Source organism: Neofelis nebulosa, chromosome 7 (assembly GCF_028018385.1).
Source record: "Neofelis nebulosa isolate mNeoNeb1 chromosome 7, mNeoNeb1.pri, whole genome shotgun sequence".
In the NCBI taxonomy this organism is placed as follows: Eukaryota; Metazoa; Chordata; class Mammalia; order Carnivora; family Felidae; genus Neofelis; species Neofelis nebulosa.
This window is the reverse complement of record NC_080788.1, coordinates 145457164-145480168: the sequence shown is the minus strand read 5'-3', so window position 1 is coordinate 145480168 and position 23005 is coordinate 145457164. Positions and strand designations below refer to the sequence as shown.

The 23005-nt window shown below is 60.1% G+C and overlaps 2 protein-coding genes and 1 long non-coding RNA gene across 9 annotated transcripts in view; 1 reads left to right on the top strand and 2 right to left on the bottom strand.

The window, feature by feature from the left end:
• Positions 1–620: 620 nt before the first annotated feature.
• LOC131517769 (uncharacterized) lies at positions 621–5188 on the bottom strand. Its single transcript, XR_009264822.1, has 5 exons — positions 3598–5188; positions 2987–3341; positions 2340–2498; positions 1333–1379; positions 621–877 (listed from the first exon to the last, which is right to left on the bottom strand). It is a non-coding gene; the product is annotated as an uncharacterized LOC131517769 (long non-coding RNA).
• Positions 5189–5357: 169 nt separating this feature from the next.
• On the top strand, positions 5358–12302 carry ANKRD9 (ankyrin repeat domain 9). Of its 3 annotated transcripts, none has more exons than XR_009264820.1 (4): positions 5358–5593; positions 6622–6693; positions 7156–9330; positions 11624–12302. XR_009264820.1 is itself a non-coding variant. In XM_058740332.1 (3 exons), exon 3 carries the CDS (start codon positions 7222–7224, stop codon positions 8185–8187), a length of 966 nt encoding a protein of 321 aa, XP_058596315.1. In that variant the 5' UTR covers positions 5358–5593; positions 6622–6693; positions 7156–7221; the 3' UTR covers positions 8188–12302. The 3 variants fall into 3 exon arrangements, 1 of the variants encoding a protein (XP_058596315.1); XR_009264821.1 differs by having other exon boundaries at positions 11621–12302; XM_058740332.1 differs by having other exon boundaries at positions 7156–12302.
• A 3105-nt stretch (positions 12303–15407) lies between these two features.
• Positions 15408–23005, bottom strand: part of TECPR2 (tectonin beta-propeller repeat containing 2) — a 106860-nt gene continuing 99262 nt past the window's right edge. For 3 of the 5 annotated variants that reach the window (XM_058740326.1, XM_058740327.1, XM_058740330.1), the window contains 3 exons: positions 16785–16926; positions 16211–16360; positions 15408–15887 (listed from right to left, as the gene is read on the bottom strand). In XM_058740326.1, coding sequence (XP_058596309.1) covers positions 15736–15887; positions 16211–16360; positions 16785–16926 — 444 coding nt within the window. In that variant the 3' untranslated portion in view covers positions 15408–15735. Of the gene's footprint in view, positions 15888–16210; positions 16361–16517; positions 16927–23005 lie in introns of those variants that run through there. The other 2 variants (XR_009264819.1, XR_009264818.1) reach the window with 2 other exon arrangements.

The window sequence follows — 23005 nt, the reverse complement described above, 5'->3', positions numbered from 1 at the left end:
CACCACCCCAACCTGCATCTGAGGCCTCCCATTCTGTGAGTGGGAGAGACTTCTAGGAGGAGGGGGCCACAGCCTTCATCAGCCTGGAACTCATGAAACCAAAGCCTTCTCTTCTTGGGACAAGACAAAGCTTATAGGTTCCATCTCTGTGGGCAAAGCTCTGTCCCCTTGAGCCTCAGTTTCCCCGCCTACAAAGTGGGCTGATGATCCAACCTACCTTGCTGGGTAAGTCAATGAGATAATGGCCATGAAATAGCAGTTTGCCAAGGGAAACTGCCTCTCTAAAAACTTAGCTTGGGGCACCTGGCTAGCCCAGCCTATAGAGTGTGTGACTCTTGACCTCAGGGTTGTGAGTTCAAGCCCCTCGTTGGGCTTAGAGGATATTTAAAGAAAATAAATAAATAAATAAATAAATAAATAAATAAATAAATAAATAAAACTTACCTTAATTGCACAAATGATATCTGAATATGTGCCCCTCATGAAAGATTCAAACCACAAAGAAGGTCCAGAGAATAAGAACTAAAAGGGTCCCTTCCTCCTTCTTGCCGATTCTCTCCCCAAGAGACACTGCTGGCAATAGATCAATGTGTGGCTTCCAGCACTTTCCAAACAATATGTATGCTTTTTCTTTTAACATTTTTGTGTTGAAAAATTTACAAAGGAATCCTAACAGCTCAGTTTCGGAGGCTAACTCGGTGGCAGGCAGAGCTGTGTCCTATGAGAGTTCCATACCCCTCAGGACAGCTCTCTGTGGCAGATTCTCTCCACTTGACGAATGAGGAGCTCAGGCTCTTTGCTCTTGACTGTGGCTGCATGGTACTGACATGTGCATTAGTCATATGGTAGCCGTGTGATTAACCTTCAAAACCAGGACCTGTTGACAGAGAAGGCGACACTTATTATAATTATGCTGGTATGACAGCTACTGTCCCAGGTTAAGTAAAGAGTCAGGACTTTCTCAAGTGCTGGGCCCTGCCTCCAACCGGCCTGTGCCAAAGAGAGAATTTACCAGCTCATTTAATGTGAAAGCTCAAAATCCAGCATGGCCAGATCCAGAGATCCTACAAAGACCCAGGGATGCCATAGAAACTGTCTCCCTGGGGATGGAGAGGGGAAGAGTGAAGTCTGGGGCATGTGAGGGAGTTGGTCCCTAGGCCCCAGGCTCACACAATCCTTTCCACAAGCCCGGCAGAAGAGCAGGGACCAGCTGCTGTGTGGCAGAAACCAGAGCTGGGAAGGAAGGGTACATCATGATTATTTTAGCCATTCCCTTTTGGACACTTAGGTGTTTTCCAGGTTTCATTGTCAAAAATGCAGCAGGCATGCTACCTTCTTGTTACTTGGTAGTCACCTGTATTCTCTCCCAAGATTTGCCTCTGAAATAGACATAAGATATAAAATTAAGGCTAAATACTTTCATAAGGCTTTAAAGAAGTAAGCAAGTGAACAAAACCCACAGTAGTGGAACTTGTTGGCTTGTGGGCAAGTACTTATCTGGGATAAGATAGCTAACCAAAAGATTGCCGGACCCAAGTGCCTTTGGAGTGCCCTCCCCACCTCTGCATGAGAGTGAAGACCTGATTCTTCACCCTGACAATATAGGCTGTTACTGGCCACTTCAGTTTTGGCCAGTAGGCGATACAAGAGGTTGTACCTTTGCTGATTTCTTACAGAACTGAGTATCTTCATGTGTTTGTTGGCCAGCGTGTGAATTGCCTATTCATACTGCTTGCCCATTTTCCTCCTGGGTTAACCTTTCTCACTGGGTTGCAGGAGATCTTTACACATTCTGAATGTCACTCCTTTGCCATGTATGTTGGACTCTTTGGTTCCCATGGTATCACTTGTCTTCGCTTAGTTTTATCCTGTCTTTGGTCTGTACTGGCATCTCATGTTGAGCCTTGAAAGACTGGCTGGATGGGGTGGAGAGCTCTGTGGGTGACCTTGAACGCCAGGGCAGGTGGGGACAAGCCCAGCTGTCCAAGGGGAGAAGCCGGAGGGGGAGGAGCAAGCACCCATAGAACAGGCCCCTGGAGACTAGGTGGGCTTTGGCCCAGCACAGCTAGTTGAAGTCAGGAAAGGACCCAGGTGTGGTGGTGGCAGGGGGTAGGATCTCCCTATCTTCTTTCCTGGTCCTGGCCACTTCCCATACTTCCCTCTGCTTTCTCAAGGTCCTGGCCCTTGCCCAATCCTGCCCCTTGGAACAGCTTCCTTTTGAGATCTGAAAATCCACCTGACTCATTTCACAGATAAGAAACTGGAGCTCAGACAGGTGGAGTTATTCAGCCTATGGTCCCACAGTTGGTGAATAGCTGATTAGAAGCCAGCGTGCTTACGGGTGCCTGTGTGGCTCAGTGGGTGAAGCGGCTGGCTTCGGCTCAGGTAGTGATCTCGCGGTCTGTGAGTTTGAGCCCCACGTCGGGCTCTGTGCTGACAGCCTGGAGCCTGCTTCGGATTCTGTGTCTCCCTCTTTCTGCCCTTCCCCTGCTCGTACTCTGTCTCTCTCTCGAAAATCAATAAACATTAAAAAAAAAAAACAAAAACAGCCAGCATGTTTGGCACCAACCTCCTCCCCCAGGGAGCACTCCCTACCTTCCTCCCTCTACCTGTAACACACACCCTGAATGGCTCTCCTCACTACCTGGGCACACCCAGATGCCTGTCCTGTGGGACAAGTTCTTCCAGGACAGAGGGGAGTGGGGCTTGGGTTGGGTTCCAGAGGAAACACTACAGTGTTAAAAGTCAAACCCCATACCAAGACAGCTGTGCTGGTGAGCACTCCCACTCCCTGCTGAGGGCATCCAGGACTGGGCAGGGTAGCCCCTCTCCACCCCAGGCCTCCGTCTCTTCATCTTCCATCCACTCCCCTCTGCCCCAGCCACCCTCCACCCCCTCCAAGTCCATCCTCCCTTCCTGAGGGAAGCTGCCCCTCTGCACCCTGTTCGAACTGTTCCTGAAGCAGCCTTATGGGGCAGCCGAGCACCTGGCATTAAAAGGCTGACGTGGAGGGGCACGCCCTGTCCCTGCGTTCAGGCCCCAGCACAGTCCCCAAGTAGACATAGGCAGGATGTTCACAGCCAGAAGCTCTGCGAGACCACACGTGTGCCAGGCACGGGGGACAGCTCCCGCCAGCAGAAGATGCCTCGGCGACCCAGAGCAGCATGTACCCCAGAGGGTGAGTCTGAAAGTAACCTTGGGAGGAGAGAGCAAGGCGCTGGCAGCGAGGGCTGATTGGCGCCATGACGGACAGTGTTACAATGTCAGCTGCCACCGTGGGAAAGACCCAGGGCTGGCAGGGGGTGGGCAGGATGGGCACACAGGCCTTCAGAGTTACCCACCTGTTATTTCTTTTTTTTTTTTTTTTTAAATTTTTTTTTTTTTTTCAACATTTTTTATTTTATTTTTGGGACAGAGAGAGACAGAGCATGAACGGGGGAGGGGCAGAGAGAGAGGGAGACACAGAATCGGAAACAGGCTCCAGGCTCCGAGCCATCAGCCCAGAGCCTGACGCGGGGCTCGAACTCACGGACCGCGAGATCGTGACCTGGCTGAAGTCGGACGCTTAACCGACTGCGCCACCCAGGCGCCCCCCACCTGTTATTTCTTAAACTGGACCGTGGTTCCCAGGCATTCATTATGATTATTTTCATATGCCTGAAATAATTCACTAACCAACTGACCTCCAAACCCTTTCTGCCATCACTTCCAAATCCTCAGGACAAACCCAAGCTACCTGCCCCAGCATTCAAGGACATACGTAGCTTGGCCCCTCCTGACTGACATCTCCAAACTTCTTCAGCCACTCCCAGACCTTTGCTCCAACTGTTCCTCAGCGGGGAATGCCTTTCCTCTGCCCACCTGGTCTTTCTGGCTAATCATGTGCACGGGAAGCTTCTAAGTGGTGAAGATATGGGATCAGACATGACTTTTTAGAAAGAGGCCTTTAGGAACCCCAGTGAAGAAGGCAAATTGAAGGGAAAGGCAAGGAGGGCAGCCAGGGGTGGAGAGAGACTTGCCCTGAGGCCAGCTGCACACCCTGGCACCTGCGGCCGATGCCCTTGCAACCTCACTCCACTGGTAGTCCTGGAGATGGCAGGAGGTCTCAACTCCAGCCCTGAAAAAGGATGAGGACGAGGAAGCGAGGGGCCCGAGCTCTGAGCCACAGGTAGTTCACCTCGGGCACCACTTCCCTAGGAAGCTCTCACTCCCAGGGCCTGGGGGCTCCAGAGGGCAAACAGTCAACCCCAGGATCTCCATTCACTTTGCCCCTCCCCCCATCATACTCAGAGATGTCCAGAATGGGAAAGCTGGGACAAAATGCAGGGAAACTGAGGGCGTAGAGAGGAGCAGGGGAAAGCCTAGGCGAGGCAGGTGGATCCCACATTCCCGGGTCAATGACCTACTTTCTCTAAATCTGGTGGTCGCCCTGGACCCCAAGAGCTTCACTGCGGGCCTGTGAGCTCACACCCCCCCTAGGTGGGGCAGTGCTTCAGGTGGGGGCATCTGGTGGGGTCTCAGCATGACCTTGGGTGCCCGCATGTGGGGCACCCCAAACCTTGGACCCTTCGTGGAGAGTCTGGGGCAGCTGGGGCCCAATCCACCACCATGTCTGAAGAAAAGTAGGCGAAGCACCTGGTTTCCCTTCTGGCTGCTCCTCACTTGGGAGGCCACCTCCCTGCGAGCCTCAATTTCCTGGCCTGTGAATGGGGGGGGGGGTCATAGTTTTCACCGCTACCGATTGTGAAAATGAAGTGAAATCAAGTATGTTTAGCACTGAGATTGGCACACAGTCCGCGCTCATTAATAGCTGCCTGCATCCATTGGACCGTCCCCTGGGAACGTCAGCCTACAGCAGGGGTTCCCGATGCCCCGACCCTGGCCTGGCAGAACGCAGTTGGGTCCCTTAGGAGGAGTCAGAGCTCCTGCCCTTTGACCCCTCCATGGACTGATGGGAAACAGCTCCGGAGGTCTCCCTCAAGGTCACAGAGGGTTACGTTACTGGGGAGGTGGAATCGGACTTCTGGGGTGACGAGGAAAGTCACACTCCAGGGAGCCGGAGCGCCTACGCGCGCGCCGGGACCCACCCCGCAAATCGGCCCAATCATCCTCCCGTTCCCGGGCCGCCGGGGGGCCTTTCCTCGCCCGCAGCTCGGGTTTCCGGGAGCCCCGCCCCGCAACGGCTTGTGCCAGCCCCGCCCCCCCCGCGCGCCCGCAAGTTTCTCCCAACTTTTCCGCGGGTCTGGCCGGGCGCCCCGCCCACCGGCTGGTGACGTAACAATGGTGCAGCGTGGCGACCAATGGGCGGCGGCGGGGGCCGGCAGTGCGGGCCAATGGCTGCGGAGGACGGTCCCGCGGTCCTACCGGGCTCCAACCGCACTGCGCCGCCCGCCGCCCGCCCGCCGCCGCCCAGCGATCCGGTCGCGGCGGCTCAGACCGCGGCTGCGGCGGGCGCGGGCGGCGGCGGCTTCCTCTCGCCCGCCCGTCTTGGGACCTTTGCCTGCGCGCCTACCCGCGGGGTAACAGCGCGCGCTTCGGCCCTCAGCGGGACGGGGACGGGGACGTCAGGCCCAAGGCCCTGCTGTCCCCCACGGTGAGCCCCCCGCCTACCCCCGGCCCGCTCGGCGCGCGGCCCCAGCCCCGGGTGCTCTCCCCTGGCCGCCGCCCCCTCGTGTCCCCTGGGCATATGCACACGCAGGTGCAGCCCTCGCTGCTCTGGCCACCGGTCGGCAAACACCCTGGCCTCGACCCCCGCGACCCGCGGCCGCCGGGAGGGGACGGGGAGGAGCTGGCGGGCGGCCCCGGGCGTACAGCCCTGCCTTCGGTGGCCCAACCCCCCCCCCCCCCCCCCCCCCCATTCACGGAGCCGCGGCTGTGACTCGCCGCCCAGTGACGTGGGGCGGCCCAACTTTACGTAACCCGCCTGGCGCCCCACGGGTATCCACACAGGGGTACATACACCTGGGACGCAGAGTCCCAGGCTTGGGCGGGGGGGTGTTTCGGGCATGGTGCCCCCCAAAGAGCACTGCGGCTGTAGCCCACTCCCCAGAGCGTTCGTCTCTGTAACTTAGTTACCCAGTGTGTGTGTGGACGCGGCCTGTGCGCTGACCCAGGCCCCTTGTGACCAACAGCTTACCCTTGAGAGAAAGCAGTGGGGAGCTTGGACCAGGGTCAGGGGTCAGAGACCAGGGCTCAGTTTGGGGCCGGGGGCTCAGCGAGCAAGGTCGGGCAGGGCTCAAGCTGGGCTCCCTGTGGGTTGGGGGCTCCCCCCTCCCCCCATTTCTGGAATGAGCCCAAAATGGGAGGCAGGAAATCTTGGTTCTAGGCTTGGCTGTGCCATGACTTGCTGACTGGCCTCGGACAAGTTTGTCTCTTGCTGGAAAATGGGATGACAGTACCTGCTTCATCTAGTAGTTGGGAAGATCAAGAGAAGTTGCAGACCTGGAGGGGATTTGCTGTAAAGCGTTGTGCACACCCGTTTCTAGGTTGATTTCATTGCGGCCTCCTCCCAGCAGCTAGGGTCGATGATATCCAGTAAACATCCTGTTTGGGTGGAAGGCTCCACCCACCTCACCCAGCGGGGGCTCACAACTTCCATTTCTCCCACCCCCTTTTTTACAGATGAGGAAGTTGAGGCTCAGAGAAAGAGAGTGATATATGCTCAACGTCCTGTGATCAGAGTGCAGGAACCAGGTAGGTCTGGGTCTAGAACCCTGTCCCTGTCTGGGATGGGGGGAGGCCCTAGGGGCTCCCACCTGTGGTCAGGGGTCAGAGGACAGGGTCATGGTTAGGTGGAGCTTGGCTCAGCTGGAGGGGTGGGCTCCAACTTTCCTGCCCCCCCAACCTGGTCTCTTCTGTTTGGGGTTGGATGCACCTGGTGGGCCTAGTCAGCCAGGTCAGCGGGTCTCTGGGCTGAAAGAGGTGGGGAGCTGGGTTTTCGGCGTGGCCTTGATGGCGGGTGGCGCTCTGAGGGGAGGGGGAATGGAAGGGCGTCTCTAGCAGGGGTGCCGGAGAACAAGACACTTTAAGGGAGGGAGAGCAGAGGCAGCTAGATCAAGGATGTGGGAGGTGGGTCGGGACCTAGCAGAGAAGGGCCCCTCCTAAGCAGCAGGCAACCTCGAGCTTTGGAGCCTCACCGCGATCCCCTCCCCGCAGGTGCAGGTGGTCAGCTGCCGCCGGGCCCATGCCGTGAGGCCGGGGGGGCAGGCGTCCGCCGCCAGCATGCCGTGGGACGCGCGGCGGCCCGGGGGCGGCGCGGACGGCGGGCCGGAGGGCGCAGGCGCGGCGCGCTCACGGGCGCAGAAGCAGTGTCGCAAGTCGTCGTTCGCCTTCTACCAGGCCGTCCGCGACCTGCTGCCGGTGTGGCTGCTCGAGGACATGCGCGCCAGCGAGGCCTTCCACTGGGACGAGCGCGGCCGCGCCGCCGCTTACTCGCCCTCCGAGGCGCTGCTCTACGCGCTCGTGCACGACCACCAGGCGTACGCGCACTACCTGCTGGCCACGTTCCCGCGGCGCGCGCTCGCGCCACCCAGCGCCGGCTTCCGCTGCTGCGCGGCGCCCGGGCCGCACGTGGCGCTGGCCGTGCGCTACAACCGCGTGGGCATCCTGCGCCGCATCCTGCGCACCGTGCGCGACTTCCCGCCCGAGGAGCGCGCGCGCGTGCTCGACCGGCGCGGCTGCGGCCGCGTGGAGGGTGGTGGCACGGCGCTGCACGCGGCCTGCGAGCTGGCGCGCCCCGAGTGCCTCTTCCTGCTGCTTGGCCACGGCGCGTCACCCGGCCTGCGCGACGGCGGCGGCCTCACGCCTCTTGAGCTGCTGCTGCGCCAGCTGGGCCGCGACGCCGGGGCCCCCAATGCCGCCGCCGCCGCCCCCGCCGGGGCGCCCGCCTCTGCGCCCGGGGAGCCGCGCCAGCGCCGCCTGCTGCTGCTCGACCTGCTGGCGCTGTACACGCCCGCGGGCGCCGCCGGCCCTGCCCGCCGGGAGCTGCTGGGCGACCGGCCGCGCTGGCAGCGGCTGCTGGGCGAGGACAAGTTCCAGTGGCTGGCGGGCCTGGCGCCGCCCTCGCTCTTCGTGCGCGCCATGCAGGTGCTGGTCACCGCCATCTCGCCTGGACGCTTCCCCGAGGCCCTGGACGAGCTGCCGCTGCCGCCTTTCCTGCAGCCGCTGGACCTCACGGGCAAGGGCTAGACCTCGGCGGGGAGGGGGGGGGCGGCTGGTCGTTGGATTTTTGGAAATACTATTTTTCAGAGCGTTGTACCCAGCACTTGACATCTATTGATCTCTGTATAGGAGAACCTCTGCTTCGTAGGTTGCACGCGCTGCAGGCTGGGCCTTGACGGTCAGGTGGGCCCCCGGCTGCGGGTTTCTGGGGTCCGGCCGAGCTCAGCTCCCCGCCTCCCTCCCTGTTTGTAAGGGTACAGGAGTCACGCGACTCCGAGAGCCAGGCCCTACCCTGTGCTCGCTGTCCAGCCCGTGAAACTTCCCATGTTGACGTAGAGCCTCCAGGACCAGGTGTCCCAGAGGGAGTGACAGCTGAGCTTAGCAGGAATTGGGCAGGGGCTTTGGGTGTGGACCGACGTGCCTGAGCCGGGGACAGCACGTGCGAGGGCCTAGAGGCCAAGAGAGCAGGGCCTGTGAGGTTCTGGGAAAGAGGTCCTCTGTGCAGTTGGCATATAGGGCCTTGCAAACTCCTGTGTGGGGCAGAGGAGGACGGGAAGGCTTGCTGTGCTGGCGTGGGGGGAGGCGTGATCCAGACTGTGCTCCTGCTTCTCCCGCGTCCCCTCCTTGGATATCCTTGTGACACCTCCCTCCAGAACTGGTGTATCCAGGCCTGGGCTTGTCCATCTTCCCTGATGAGTAGCAGGCACCAAGTCCCCCGCTCCTGCTTTCCTCTTCTCTGCCAGGAAGCCTCTGGTGCCTCAGGCCCCTGTTCCCCGCCTCCCTCCACCCTGTCTTCTGGTGGTGTTAGATGTGCCTTCCTCTGGGCCTGACCTGGGTCTGGCCCTTGGTGTGGGATCCCAGGTGTTCCCCTGGCCCAGTCCCCAGAGGGTGACTGGGTGGCTGTGGCTCCCAGTGGGGCAAGCGCTCTTGCCCCAGCTAATGGAGCTGGTTTCTGTAGGAAGGTTCTGAAGAAGATTGTTAACGGATGTGCCGCCATCCTTCAGGACAAATGGACTGATGGACAAGCCTGGTCCGTGCCCTAAGGAGCCTCGAGGCCAGGGAGGATGGCCAGGCCGTTCGGCCCCGGGGAGTTCCGCTGGGCTATGAAATCCAAGCTGCGTGGCTCGGGCTGGAGGGCCACGATGTCCTGCCAGGAGGAGACGGCTAAAGGTCTGCCGGATGGCGGGGAGGAGGGGAGAAGGGAGGGGTGCACAGCCCAGGGGCTGGTCCTAGATGGCAGGTGGGAGTGAGGGCTCCTCCCTTCCTGCTGTGTGTCCTGGGGGTCAGTTCAGTAGTTTCTCTGAAGGTTGACACTTGGGGGCAGTGGATACTAATATCTCTCCCAGCTCAGAACCGGGGGCATCAGGAACCCCTGGCTCTAGGTGGTCCCAGGTCCTCCCACCAGGGATGCCATTGTGGGGGAGAGTGCATTGCCTTTGGGGGTGCATGAAGGTGGAGACTAGGGTGGCCCAGAGGAGCAGGTCGCAGTGGCTTCCGGGCGGTGGGCCTGTGGAGGCGTTGGGGGGATTCTTGGTGCCCGGATGCCCCAGCAGCTTCTAGAAGGCCTAGGCACCTGAAAGGGAACGGTTTGCAGCCTTCTCCCCCATCTCCCCAGGCCCAGCTCCATCTTCTGTGGGGTGAGTCCTCCTGGGCCCCTCTTGCCTTACACACTATATTACGGCTGCCCTTTTGAGGTCCCTGGGCTAGGACTGGGATGAGGCAGAGGTGGGGGAGCTGCCTTGCCTCAGGACTCCCCGGGAGGCCATGGAAGGGGCACCCCACAGAACCCGTTGTCAGGCATGCAGGAGGCGCGACCTGGGCTCGTTCTGGAGTGGTTGGCGGGATCATCATGGGCCCTGCCGCCTGGGGGCCCAGCCTGAGCACGCGTGTTCAGGGGAAGTTCTGGGGCCCACGTGGAGTGGTTTGCTTTGAAGGTGACCAGCAGGCAGCTCTTGGGACTGAGCGGCAGCTGTGGGGACCTTCTATCACTTGCGGGGTGACTTTGGGGCCCACCGGAGGCCCCTTATGCCCTGGAGGGCTGAGATGGCAGGAGGAGGGTATCCCAGGGCATTAGCCCTTGGTGTCCTCACCGTGGGTGGGTGGGACGGGGTCCGGGAGGGTAATGGAGTTCACACTGCTTGGAGCCGCAGGGAAGGCTGAGGGAGTCGAGGTCAGCCAGCGTCCCAGCCGTGTGGCAGCAGTGGGGCCTGATTGCCGGCACAGCTGCCCCTGTGACGCCGGGGACGCCTGGCTCGGGGCACGGCAGGCATCACTGAGCAGAGGCCCCAGAGAGGTGGTGCAGGGTGATAAGGAGAGACTCGGGGCTATCTGGTGGCCGCCGCTGGCCAGAGGGAGGGCAGGAGGCTGGGCAGGAAGTCCCTAGTGTTGGGCTTATCAGTCCCTGGGACCCTCCAGCCCCAGCAAGGACAGCCCGGTCGGTGGGGGCCATGTGCACCGAGCGCTGGGGAGGGCCAGAGTCCGTCAGGCCCCGCCCAGGTGTCCCTTGGCAGACGGGGACTCTGCTCTCGGTCTTGGCAGGTTGCCTTGATGGCTTCTCTGAAGCAACTGCTCTGCCCAGAACAAGGCCCACTTTTCTCTGGGGTGAAGCACACTGGTTCATTTGGCCCACTCATTCCGGTCTAAGGAGGTTTGACTGTGGCCAGTACTGCCCCCGACCATGCCCACCCATCGGCCCAGTGACTCCCAATCTGGTGGAGCTCAGGGGCCAGAATCTTTACCCCAGATGCCTGCCAGGAGGACAGAGGAGGCTGGGCCACGAACCGAAAGGTACATCGTGGGACCGCCCTGCTGTCGGGGTGGGCTGGGGGAGGCGGCTGTGAAGGCAGTGAGGGCCTTGCTCTGCCCCTCCTCTTGCTGTGGGGACATGACTCCACGCAAGGGCCGTGCCAAATGCAGACTCCATCCTGGTATTACCTCGATGCAGATTACTCTGGTGTCCCTTCCTCTCCATGCCTCACCAACTGTCAGCTACTGTACTGGGAAGAGTTTCCTGAATTCTCGCCAGTCCTGTTCACAACAGGGATGCTTCCTGGGGAGCCGGGAAGGAAGGAAACCCTCGTGGTCAGGGACGGCCACATGCAGTGTTTGCACCTGTTCCCGCCCTGGCCCCACTGTGGTTGTGTCTTGCTACCTTTTCTTTTCTTTTTTTTAAAGGAAAGAGCTTCCCACTTATTTTAAGTTTATTTAGAGAGAGAGACAGGGAGAGAGAATCCCAAGCAGGCCTCACACTGTCAGCGAGGAGCCCGACGTGGGGCTCGAACTCACAAACTGCGAGATCATGACCTGAGCTGAAGTCGGACGCTTAACTGACAGCCACCCAGGATCCCCTTGTCCTGCTACATTTTTAAATGGAGCATGACTGACAGACGATAGATGCACAGAGTTTATTTTTTCTTAAAGATGAAAAGAGGCCTTTTCTTTCTTTTTTTTTTTTTTTAAGTAGGCTCTACACCCAACGTGGGGCTTGAACTCACGACCTCGATATCAAGAGTCTCATGCTCTTCCCACCGAGCCGGCCAGGTGCCCTGAGACGCACAGACTTTATAGTCTGAGGAGTTCTGACAGATGTCTACACATGTAACCACCACCTTGATCAGGACAGAGGTGAAGACCGAGATTTCTGTCTTAAGTGATTTTTAAAAAGAATTTCTGCTTATAGAATTCACACTGGAGGCAGAGCACTGGGACTGCAGAGGAATCCAGGGCAGGGCCTGGCAGGGTTTCCTCACGGAAACATTGTCCTGCTCGCCCTCCATTGTCTGGCTGCCAAAAAAGGGGCCAGCTGCCTGCCACCAGCCCGCCGACCAACCACTACGAGCATGTGGGTGTATTTTCTTTCCAGTTTTTTCTATGCATGTATATAAATATGTTAAAATTATTTTCTATGCATATTTTTTACATACGTGACGTCAGATCACTCAAATAATTAAGTACTTTTAAACTTACTGTAGTCTAAGCACTTTCCTATATTGTAAAATGCTTTGTAAACGACTTCTCAGGAGCCTTTGGTGTTTACTTGGTGATATTTGACTCAGCTAGTGTTGACAGCATAAGGAGTTAATGTTGGCACTTTTTAAAATGTGAATTTTATTTATTTTGAAATAAATAATACATTTACATGGCTTGAAATTCAAAAGATACAAACCCACCAAAGGTTAGAAGGGTGCGAATACCTGCGCATTGTATCATTTCCCTCTCCTCTCCCTTCTCTCTCTCTCCCCCTGTGTATCTGCAACACCACGTTATTACACACGGAAGACCTGTGGCATCGATGTGGCCAAGCCCTGGCCCGTTTCCTCCGGGACACGTGCTTCTAACAGCCACACAGGAGGCCGCGCTGGAAGCTGCCCCTGGAGGTCAGCGGTTCGCATCACGCAATGATAAAATGGCCTGTGTTATACACTTGCCCCCAGTTTAGGATTTGGTCCCGAGGACAGGATGCCGGAAGTGGAGTTTGTGGCTTCGTAAGTTTGAAGATTGCTCCGCGATGTGCCCCGCCTGGGTGCCAGGGGTTAAGCTAAGCGACACGCTTTCATCTGGGTCCGTACGAGAGCCATAGGTCCTCCAACTGGCGTGTACGAGTGTTTAAGGTACAATCGTCATTGTCTGTGATGCCACAATTATTTCCCCTTTTAGTCTTTTGTGCGGTTTTAAATTTATCACATTTTAATATTTTGAGGAAATCAAATCTGTATACTTCTCCTCTGTGGCTTTTCCCATCACTTTGGAGTCTAGAAAGCCTTTGCCATCCAGAAATCGGATACTGTTTTCCCCCTAGCTTTAAGATTCTTCAATCCATTTAATGGCTATTTTGTCCAGATAACGAGGCAGTGGTCCACATCAGCGGTGACCGCACCCGCCTGTCCCCTCTTCTACGACGTGCCCCCACCGTGCCAACTCCTGGTGGGCCTGGGCAGCTGTGTCCCTGGCCTGCCCTCCCACGCCACGCTTACAGCGCCTGCTGCTGTCATCGCTCTTGGCAGCCCCCACCTATTTCTTCCCCCGACAGTGAGGCGGCCTCATGCAGCACTGGTCTGGGGTTCCACAGAACTGGGCTCCAATCCCAGTGGCCCCTGTGTGACCTCCAGCAAGTCAAGGAACCCAAGTGTCCCTGAGACTGACGGTATCTCTCAGGGGGCTCTGGTGGACACGAAGCAGCTCAGGGGCCCCGGGCGCACATCTGGCAGTCGGGGACCCTTGTGGGCACAAACATTGTTCTGGGACTTCTTCCCTGCCTCCCTCCAGCAGAACACGCCAGGGAGGGTTCTGACAGCCTGACTTAAGCCCACCAGTTCCTTTGGAGAGGACTCCTGCCTTTGCACGACGTACTTAGTCTTCCATCGGGAGGGTCGGCCGTGTCTTCCTTCATTCAAGCTTTGTTTGACATCTGTGAAGCGTGACATTCCCTGACCCGAGTCCGACATTTCCTGTTCAGGTCTTTCCTGGCACACGATGTGTCCTGCTGCCGTTACGAACGTGCTCTCTTCCCACGTGCGGGCTCGCGGCAGCGCACCGCGGCTATTTGCCATTGTCTCTTGGATGGAGGCTCGGGAGCCCCTCCAGAGCCTGCCCACGGCAGCCCGGCCTCAGCGGGCCTCCGTGCGGAGACAGCCCCGCACTCCGCCTCCCCTGAGGGTGTCCTTCCCAGGGGCTGCCGGGGGTACGTCTACCTCTGGAGCGACCGTTCGGTCAGGACGGCCGCCCCGGGGAACCCGGTGCGTATTTGCACACCAAGCAGGCCACGCGACGGCATCCGCCACGCTCTCCTGGCAGGGGGGCTGGGCTGGCGAACGCCGTCGGCAGATGCTTCGGGCACCCGTGGGCGGGTCACCCCCGTGAGCGCCCACCAGGGGTCCCTTCTCAGGGCTCAAACACCAGACTCGACCACATTTGGAAAAAGTCTAGTTTATTGCACTGTCTCAAAGCACAACTAAAATTTAAACCGGAAAGAAAAAACCGTACAAAGCACTGAAGCTAAAAGTTTCAAAGTATCAAACTAGACTCGGGTTTAATTGCACTAAAGTCCCGCGGGCTTAGGAGAGCTCTGCCATCTGAGAGGAGCCGGACAAGGCACAACAGACACACAGGAGCCGCGGCCAGCCTGGGCCGGCCTCTGCCGTCCCCAAAGCTTTCCGTTTAAAATAAGGGTTCTATAAAAGTGAAGTGGGATCTGGGATTTCAGCATCCTGCCCTCGTTTACAGCTGGAATGCCTCCATCTTCGCGGCTGGCTGGTCCCGTCAGGGTCAGGGAACGTATTTTATCGCTCTTCACCTGTGGCCTGGGGCTCCCGGACACATTTGCTTAGTAGAAAACAGGCATCGAGTAACTGGGCCCTGGGCCAAAGGCAAGCTAAAAACAGCAGCGAGGCTGGAGGCCCGCTCCCGAGCTGGGTCTGGGAGGGGAGGAGGGGGGCTGGGGGGGGGGGGGGGGGCGCACGGCCGGGCCCCAAGCCCCGTGGCCGAGCGGCCGGCGAGCAGAGGGGGCACTGTAGGCGGAGCCCAGGGACCCACGGCCGGCGCGGCCACGGTGGGCCCAGTTTGAACCTTCCGGGGTAATCAACCCGATGCCCGCCTCTCGGGGCCAGCCGGCAGGTCCCGTGACGGCCCTGCGCGTTGAGGACACGCGGAGGGGGACGCCCACTCTGTGTGACGCTGCAGCTGGGGACAGCGCGGGCTCAGGGAAACCACGCAAAGGAACGAAGGGCCCTTCCAGTGGTTTCAGAAAAGACGTTTCTCCTCTAAATTTGTCAGAGTTGATCTCAAATGAGGTATCTTATGCAGGTTTGTAATACAACGAACGAAAAAGGCAATAATTAGTAGACTCATCCCGTGAGGATGCTTCTGGTCTTTACGATACCCGCCAGCAGCATTAGTTAAATACTAGTCTAGAGACGTTTCTCGGTTACTAACGTGGCTGGGCTCCCCCACGTCCGGCCGCCCCTACCTGGGCCTCCGCTGCCTTGGAGACACGTGCACCTCTCACACCCCGTCTTGTCCACCGGCCTTTGTTGTTTGGGCTGAAGTGTGTTCTCCAGGAGGCGGCCGGGAGGGCGTGGGCGGCGTGCGTGTGCTCGTGCATGTGTGCGTGCCGCATCCGGGCACAGCCCAGCACCCCGCCTCTCAGACATGGCCCGGGTTCCCCAAGCGGGGCGTCCGGCGCGGAACGTGCGCCGGAGCCCGCGTCCCCGTCGTGGCAACAAAGCGGTCGCCAGGCCACACCCCCCCCCCCCCCCCCCCCCCCCCCCGCGGTCAGAGAGTGCCGACCTCCGGCTCCGTTTCGCCAGGGTTACCCACGCGGCCGTCCCCGCACTGGGCCCGGAGCGGCCGGAGGAGGACAGAACAAGAGCTCAGAGGCGCTGCCGCTCTGGCCACGGCTCCGGGCCGCTCGGCTGAGGCTGTGGGTTCTGGAACAAGACGGAAACAAACATGGACGAGAGCAAGCGTGGGCCGTCCGACCCGGCCCCACCTGGCTGGCCGAGAGCGAGCGCCACCACCGCACTGCGTCCGCTGCACGTGCCGGCTTCCTCCCTCCTGAGCCGCCCTGTCCCCGCTCCTTCAGATGACCTCCCACTCGTCCTCCAGGTCCTCGGGGTGGGGGGTGGGGGCGTGGCCGCAGTGGGCGCCTCGAGAGTGGCTGAAAGTCTTGGTCAGCCGCTGGAGGAGGTAGCCTGGGGGGCCCACTGCCCACAGCTCGTCCGACGAGGTCACTGCAGGGGACGAGAGCCGGCCACACGCTCGTCAGTAGGCGGGCCCGGGTAGGGGACACGCGGAGAAGGGGCCGCTCCGCCATCCCGACCCCTGCCTCGGTTTCCTCAGCTCGAAAGCGGGTGGCCCAGCACCCTGTGCTCCTCCTGGGAGACTCTGGCCAGCCAGGTGCCAGGTGCCCTCCCTCTGGTGTGACCCCTGGCTCTCTGGAGAGCGAGCCCGGCGGGGGCAGCCTCTGGTGGAGCCCCTGCTGACACTGCCCACCGGAGCCTCGGACCCAGGGAGAGCCGCGCAGCCCCGAGTCCCGCGGAGCCCTGGCACCTGCCTGTGAAACACGTCACGTTTCCGGGAATCTTCTTCCAGTAGTCTCCGGCAGGGTTTTTGTCGGTGACGCCGTACCGCCGGGCAAGATCGCCGTTGGGGCAGCGGGCCCACACGGTCCTGGTGCTCAGGGCCAGCTGGCAGGCTTGCAGCCCTGCAGGACAACAGCGTGTCCATCTGTCTGCATCCCTGCTGTGACAGGACAGACCGCCCCCTCCCACGAGGCTGCTCCCTCCCCCCACTGGGTCCCGTTGAGCAGGGTGGCCCCGCGGTGACCGTGCCCTGCGCCTGCTGAGGGAGAGCAGCCCCACCGGCAGAGCCCGCGAAGCTGCTGGGAGCCCGGGGCCACAGGACTAAAGGGTCCAGGCCGGGTGGAAACGATCCTCCCGGTGAGGACTCCGCGGTGAGGGGGGCTGGCTGGGTCCCTCAAACAAGGAATGTTCCGTTAGTGGCTTGCCGGTCACCTGCCTCAGCACAGCAGCGGAGAGGAGACAAAGTTGCTGCGTGGGGGACAGTCTGCTGGACGGACCAGGGGCCCGTGTGAGGGGACAGCCGGGACCCCCCTGCCTCGTCTCTACCTGGCACGTGCTCCCAGTCGGTCCCCACCGGCATCTCTTCGGTGATCCCCGCCCGGACGTGGACGTTCCACCTGCTGTCGAGTGCCCACAGCATCTGGTCGTTGGGGCTGGAGTGCAGGCTCACCAGCGTGACCCCAGCAGGCTGCAGGCAGGAAGGGGCTTTCCTCAGGGAAGGAGGCGGCGGGACATGTTATTTTTGGAGTCGGGCCGGGAGGTTTGGAGCCTGACACGGGGCAGGAGGTGCAGGGGAAGCCGAGCGGACCCCGTCCTGCCTCCGAGCACGGCCTCACAGGGAGAGACGCCAGCTCCGCCACGGCAGGCGAGCCCACGCCGAGGGACCGCCCACCTGACCAGAAGCCCCAGCTCCTCAGCACAGCAGGTCCCGAGGGACAGAGAGGCAGGAGAAGGAAGGGCCGCAGGCAGCGCACACGGGGACCTGGGCTGGGACGGTGGCAACAGAAGAGCACCGTGTCGCCCCCGTCCACATCCCTGTCCGCAAGCAGGTGACGCGGGGGAAGGAAGGCCAGCTCTGGGGAAACGCGTGCTGAAGGATCCGGGCCTGCGAGGGCCCTCCAAGTACGCGCGCTCGGGCACACGCGCACAGCTTCGTGCTCAGAGGTGAGGCGACCGTGGCAAAGTGCTCGCGGTGGCTAAATCTGGACTGAAGGGTCTATGGGACTTTATTGAAATATGCCTGCAGGGCTTCTCTTGGCCTGAAGATTTTTCAAGGTAAAAAGTTTAATTAAAAAAATTATAGAAACAAGAACACCAAAATACGTCATTGCTCCCGTGGGCACGACAGAGGTGCGTGGGGAGGAGGCCCCAGGATGGGCCCCAGGAGCTCCATCCAGGGGTGGGCGACCTGGGGAGGGGCGAGGTCTCCCCACTCCCTCTGAGCCCTTGCTTCCGCTCTGCTTTTTGTCCAGATGGGACACGAGGAGGGCGAGGTTGACGGTGACACAGCTGCTGTGAGCGTCCCAGGAAATGGGGACTGGCAGGCAAGGCCAGTGTCCCTGTCCCCTCACCCCTGCCGCTCTGACGTGGGAAGGGTCAGATGAGAAGATGAGACCCTTCTTGTCAGGCTCTCTTTTTTTTTTTTTTCAATGTTTTTTTTTTTTTTTTTTTTTTTTTTTTTTTTATTTATTTTTGGGACAGAGAGACACAGAGCATGAACGGGGGAGGGGCAGAGAGAGAGGGAGACACAGAATTGGAAACAGGCTCCAGGCTCCGAGCTGTCAGCACAGAGTCCGACGCGGGGCTCGAACTCACAGACGCGAGATCGTGACCTGGCTGAAGTCGGCCGCTTAACCGACTGCGCCACCCAGGCGCCCCATGTCAGGCTCTCTTAAGGTCACACTAGACACTGGGTCGAGAGCCGGCACAGGCCCGGCCCTCGGTGGCCTCATGACCAGTGTCAGCTGAGAACAGGCCATCATTTAATCCCTGCTGTCTCTTCTGTAAGCCCCATGCCTGCTAAGGGCCCATCCAGAGCCACCCACCTGGCCTGGTCCAGGCGCAGCCCCGGGTCCTGATGAGCGACAGGAGGGCTCCTCTTGGCACCAGCTGTCCTCTGATGTGTCCCCTCAGGCAGTGATGTCCCTGGCCTAGCTGGTTTCTCGTCCGAGTAGACACGATGCCGGCCTGCCCTACCCCTCGGTCAACCTGTGTCCATATGCCACATCGCCTGGTCCCTTGTCCACTTTTCATGGGACAAGAGTAAGCCCCCTCAGCGTCCTGCTTGCCACCCACTGACCTGCTCTGGTTCGTCCCGGGGCCGCCCACCCCTCAGCTAGATGTCTCTCTGCCTGTGAGGACACAGCTGTCTGTAGGGTCCCAGCCTCTGATCACTGGTGAGGACCAAACCCTAGGGTCTGGCTGTTGTCCCCCTACCGACCCAACACTGCCCATTTTCCTGGACCTCTTGGTGGTCCCTGCTCTCTCCCTTGGTCTTAAGCCTGCCTTCCTGGTCAGCCTCAACTGGAACTGAATCACTGATCCAGGGGACACTCACAGCCTCTTCTGCTTTGTGCTTCCCCCCCTCCTGGCTGTGGTGACCCCACTATGCCTCACGCCCAAGCCTCACCCACACGGTGGGCTTCCCGCTGTCACGCTGACATCACATAGCTGCCAATCCAGCGGGCAGGCGCCCTCGGGGCATGTGGGCAGAGGGGGCTCGCCTTGCTCCCCTTGCCCCATCGAGGTGGTCGGGGGGCTCCGGGCCTCTGCCATCACTCACCACCCTGCCGTACTTCTCGGCTCCCACAGCTCTGGGCAGGAACTTCCTAACCCCTGGATTAAGGAATGGATGAAACACCGTCCAGAGACGCAGGGGCACCAGGTCCCCAGTGGCTCAGCTCCTGGGAGGCCAGGGACACACGGAGGACGGCAAAGAGGGGGGCACGGCAGCCACTCTCTAGAGAGCCACCTGCCACCGGGAGCCCTGGCACCTGCCCTGCCTGCTGCTGGGCCCCCGGGAGAACACCCAGGGCTTGCAGAATTGGGGGTCCTGCAGCTGCTGTGGGCGCGCTTTGAGAGACGGGGAACCTCCCACCTCCCCTCAACCGGGACCCGACTCTGGCCACTCCAGACTCTCTCACATGGAGCCCATAGGCGCACGAACAACCACTCGCTCCAGCCTTGCACCAGGGGCCATCTGTCCACTGGGAGCGTTCAGGGAGAATGGGCATTAGTCGTAAGACTCCTATTAGCAAAGGGCTCCCTCCTCGGCTGCACGTGAGGGAACCCTGGCTCAGCTCGTCAGGCCTGAGGACACGGGCCTGGGGAACCTCAGGTAGCAGGGCAGACTGGGCTGACTGTGCAGGGGAAGGAAATCAGGCAGGAAACATAAAAGGCTCTGGAGGCTAGTTTCAGATAAGGACAGGTGCTATCAAGAAGTAGAAGGCACAGAGGTGCCTGGGTGGCTCAGCCAGTTAAGCATGTGACATCAGCTCAGGTCTGATCTCATGGTTCATGAGTTTGAGCCCCGAGTCGGGCTCTGTGCTGACAGCTCGGAGCCCAGAGTCGGCTTCAGATTCTATTTCCTTCTTTGTCTGCCCCTCCCCAGCTTGCGCTCTGTTTCTCTCTCTCTCAAAAATAAACATTAAAAAAAATTTTTTTTAACTTCCCCTCTTAAAAAAAAAAAAAAAAAGAAGAAGTAAAAGGAGCACTGTGATGGGGGAGGTGGCCAGGTAAGGAGGTAGCCTGAAGGTCACACAGAAGCTGAGGGGCAAGGGGCCAGCATGTGAGGCTCGGGGCGGAGGGGGGGTGGGGGGGTGGGGGGGGGGAGGGGGAGAGGGGGTGGTAGGGGAGGGGGGGAGGGGGAGGGGAGGGGGAGGGGGGAGGGGGGAGGGTGGTTTGTGCAATTTACTCTACAAGCTTTTAGTGACTGTGCTAACCAAACCTGTCCCTGCAGCAGGCCAGGTGGCCGAGATGTCACTGGGCAGGCACAACCCCACACAACAGTCACCAGCATAAATACGAGAGGTACGTAAAACCCCGAGTCACCTCCAAACGCCAAGCCCGAGATGCACGGGTGAGCTGAGAGGGACCCCCACCCCCCCCCCCCCCCCCATTTCCCGTGCCCACTGGAAAGCCAGGAGGGGCTGGCGGGGCTGTGAGCTGGTGCTGGACCCCCGGGACCACACACAATGCCACAGAGCGTGCCCAGGCCTGCCCTGCTCCGGGCTCTGCAAGTGCTGTGTGTACCAGAGTCCAGTGCGCTTGGGCATTCATACCAGGTTACCCCCGCCCCCCGGGCAGCACAGACACCTGTCTGCTCAGCGTGGTTGGATCCACATTGGTTTTGCCATGAAACCCCCTTTTACCTACATCTATTTCCATCCCATGATCTGGGCTTCCCTTTGGGAAGTGTTGCTCTAGGCCAAGCCCCATCCCGCCCCCATTCTACGGAGAACGAAGGCACTCCAGGGAGGGGAGGGAGAGGCAGGGGCCAAGCAGAGGGAACAGGACTGTGTCCTATAGCATTTGTAGAGGCACCACACACAGCCCCACCCACGTCCCGAGTCGTGGCCCCACTGAGACACAGGGTCTGTCCCCTCTCCTGGAATCTGGCCTGTGACTTCTTTAACCAATAAGACATGGCAGAAGCAACTCGACGGCAGGTCTGAACCTGGGGTCCGGGAGCAGCGACCTAGTGGCTCTTCCCACAAGAGCCCCGCGGCGTGAGAAGCGGGCTATGCAGAGGACGCACAGAGGCGGAGGCGAGCACGGGCCCCCCAGGCCCAGCCCTGGGGGCGCCCAGAGGAGCTGTCCCCACAGACCGCCTGCTTCTGAGGCGTAACAATAATAAACGACTGTTTAAAGCCCCTGACTTTTGGGGTGGTGTCTGTGGACAAGCAGAACAACGGAAGACAGAGAAGGCTGTGATGGGCCAGGGAACACAGAAGAAAGAAGTGGGGTGTCAAGACGGGGAAAGAACAGAGAGGGTGGGTGGAGAGGCCCCCGGGAAAGAGGCAGGAGGGCGAGGACAAGGAGAAAGGCCACGCGAAGGCCAGGCTTTGCATCGTCTCTCCCTCCGACTCGGGCTCTGCGATCCCTCACACGTCTTCGGGGGGCCCTCAGCTCCCCCTGCTCCAGGGCCTGGCCGTCGACAGCTCTCCCTCCTGCCTCTACCCTGCGCCTGCACCCACCCTGTCCATCCTTCTGGGGTCCTGCGGGCCCGCCTGCCTTCCTGCACTTCTCCCACAGAATGCACTGGGGGTTCCCCTCGTGGCCCAGGCTCAGCCTGAGTCCGCACCCCTCTGCGCCCCATCATCACCCCCCTCCCGCCCACTCCCTCCGCACACCCTCCTTCACCCGGCAAGCCCTGAGCCTCACAGCCCGGCCTGGTGACGTCCACCTGCCTGAAGGTGCGCGCTGCTCCCTGCCTGCGCTGAAACGCCATCCGAGCCAAGCTCTTGGCTTGCTCTCGTCCAATAAAGGGACAACTTTTTATCGAAGGACCACGCGCACCCAAAAAAGCACAAAAATCCTAAGTGTGTAGCTCGATGGGTTTTCATAATCTGAGCGCAGCCAGGTAACCACACCCAGATCTGGAAGCAGAACACGAGTCTGAGTGTCTACCCAGTCACCACCCTCCCTGCTCTGCAGACCCCACGCGGGACTTGAACCTCCCATGGAGCGGATGGCTCAGAAGCTGCATGTGAAAAAGGTAATGGCACTCCCCAGCTGGCCCTCCCCCACCCCCCGAAGCTGGAGGCCTTCCCACACGGCAGCCCAGGGAGGCCATGGGGAGAGGGAGGGACGTAGGCCAGTTCTCAAGGGCAGAGGAGCATAAGTGGGCAGAATAAAGCACACACGGATGCCGGGACCTGCACATTCAAAGAGGAAGAGGAAGGGCAGCCCATCCCTATGCACATACCCTGTGAAGTCAACCATCCCGCAGCATTTCCCACACGGGGTCCCACGGAACACCCCGCCACCCCTGCCGGATGCTCATGCTGCCTGAGGTCTTGGATTAGCTGTCTCCTGCACACCTCCATCTGGGGCCACACAGTCATTTGTTCCAAAAACAGCACCTTCAGTGCACCGGGCCCTGTGCTAGGCACTGGGGAAACCTCAAGTGCAGACAAATTACACACCCCTGGCCCCAGGAGCTTCCATTTTACTAGGAGGGCTGGGCAAGGCATAACTCACCAATGCAGTAACAGAGGGGGTGGCGAGGAGAGCCCTGGGGCGTGAGGGGTGGGTGACCAGGAAGGTTCCCTGAGCCGGTCACCCCAGGAAGGCGGGCCAGGCAGGCCCGGCAAGCGCAGAGCCTGGAGGGGAGCAGGAGGTGAGGTGGCTGGAGTCCAGGGACGGAGCAGGAAGAGGTCAGAGGGCGTCAGGGCCGCGGGCTGAGGGAGGAAGTGGACTTTGTGCTGAGTGAGGTGAGAAGCCACTAGAAAGTTTGGAAAACGGGAGTAACGTGAGGTGACCCTGGCTGACCTGGAACCCGGGTGAGAGATGGCTGGGCCCGGGGACGGAGGTGGGGGCCTCAGAGCAGGCCTGGAAGGCACAGGCCACAGAGTCTGCTGGAGGACGGGCCGTGTCATGCCGGGACGGGGCCGCTCCGCTTATCTGGACCCCGTCAGAGCAGGATCGGGGCCACTGTGCGTTGATAAACATAAACATGAACACACGCGGCTGCTGAGTCAGAGACAGAAGACAGGGAGAGGCCTTGAGTGAAAGAAGCCGACGGCCCTTTCCCAGAGAGGAAAGCA

Coding starts and splice junctions, on each gene's coding strand:
- ANKRD9 (XM_058740332.1), top strand. CDS start 7,222: ATGCCGTGGGACGCGCGGCGGCCCGGGGGCGGCGCGGACGGCGGGCCG.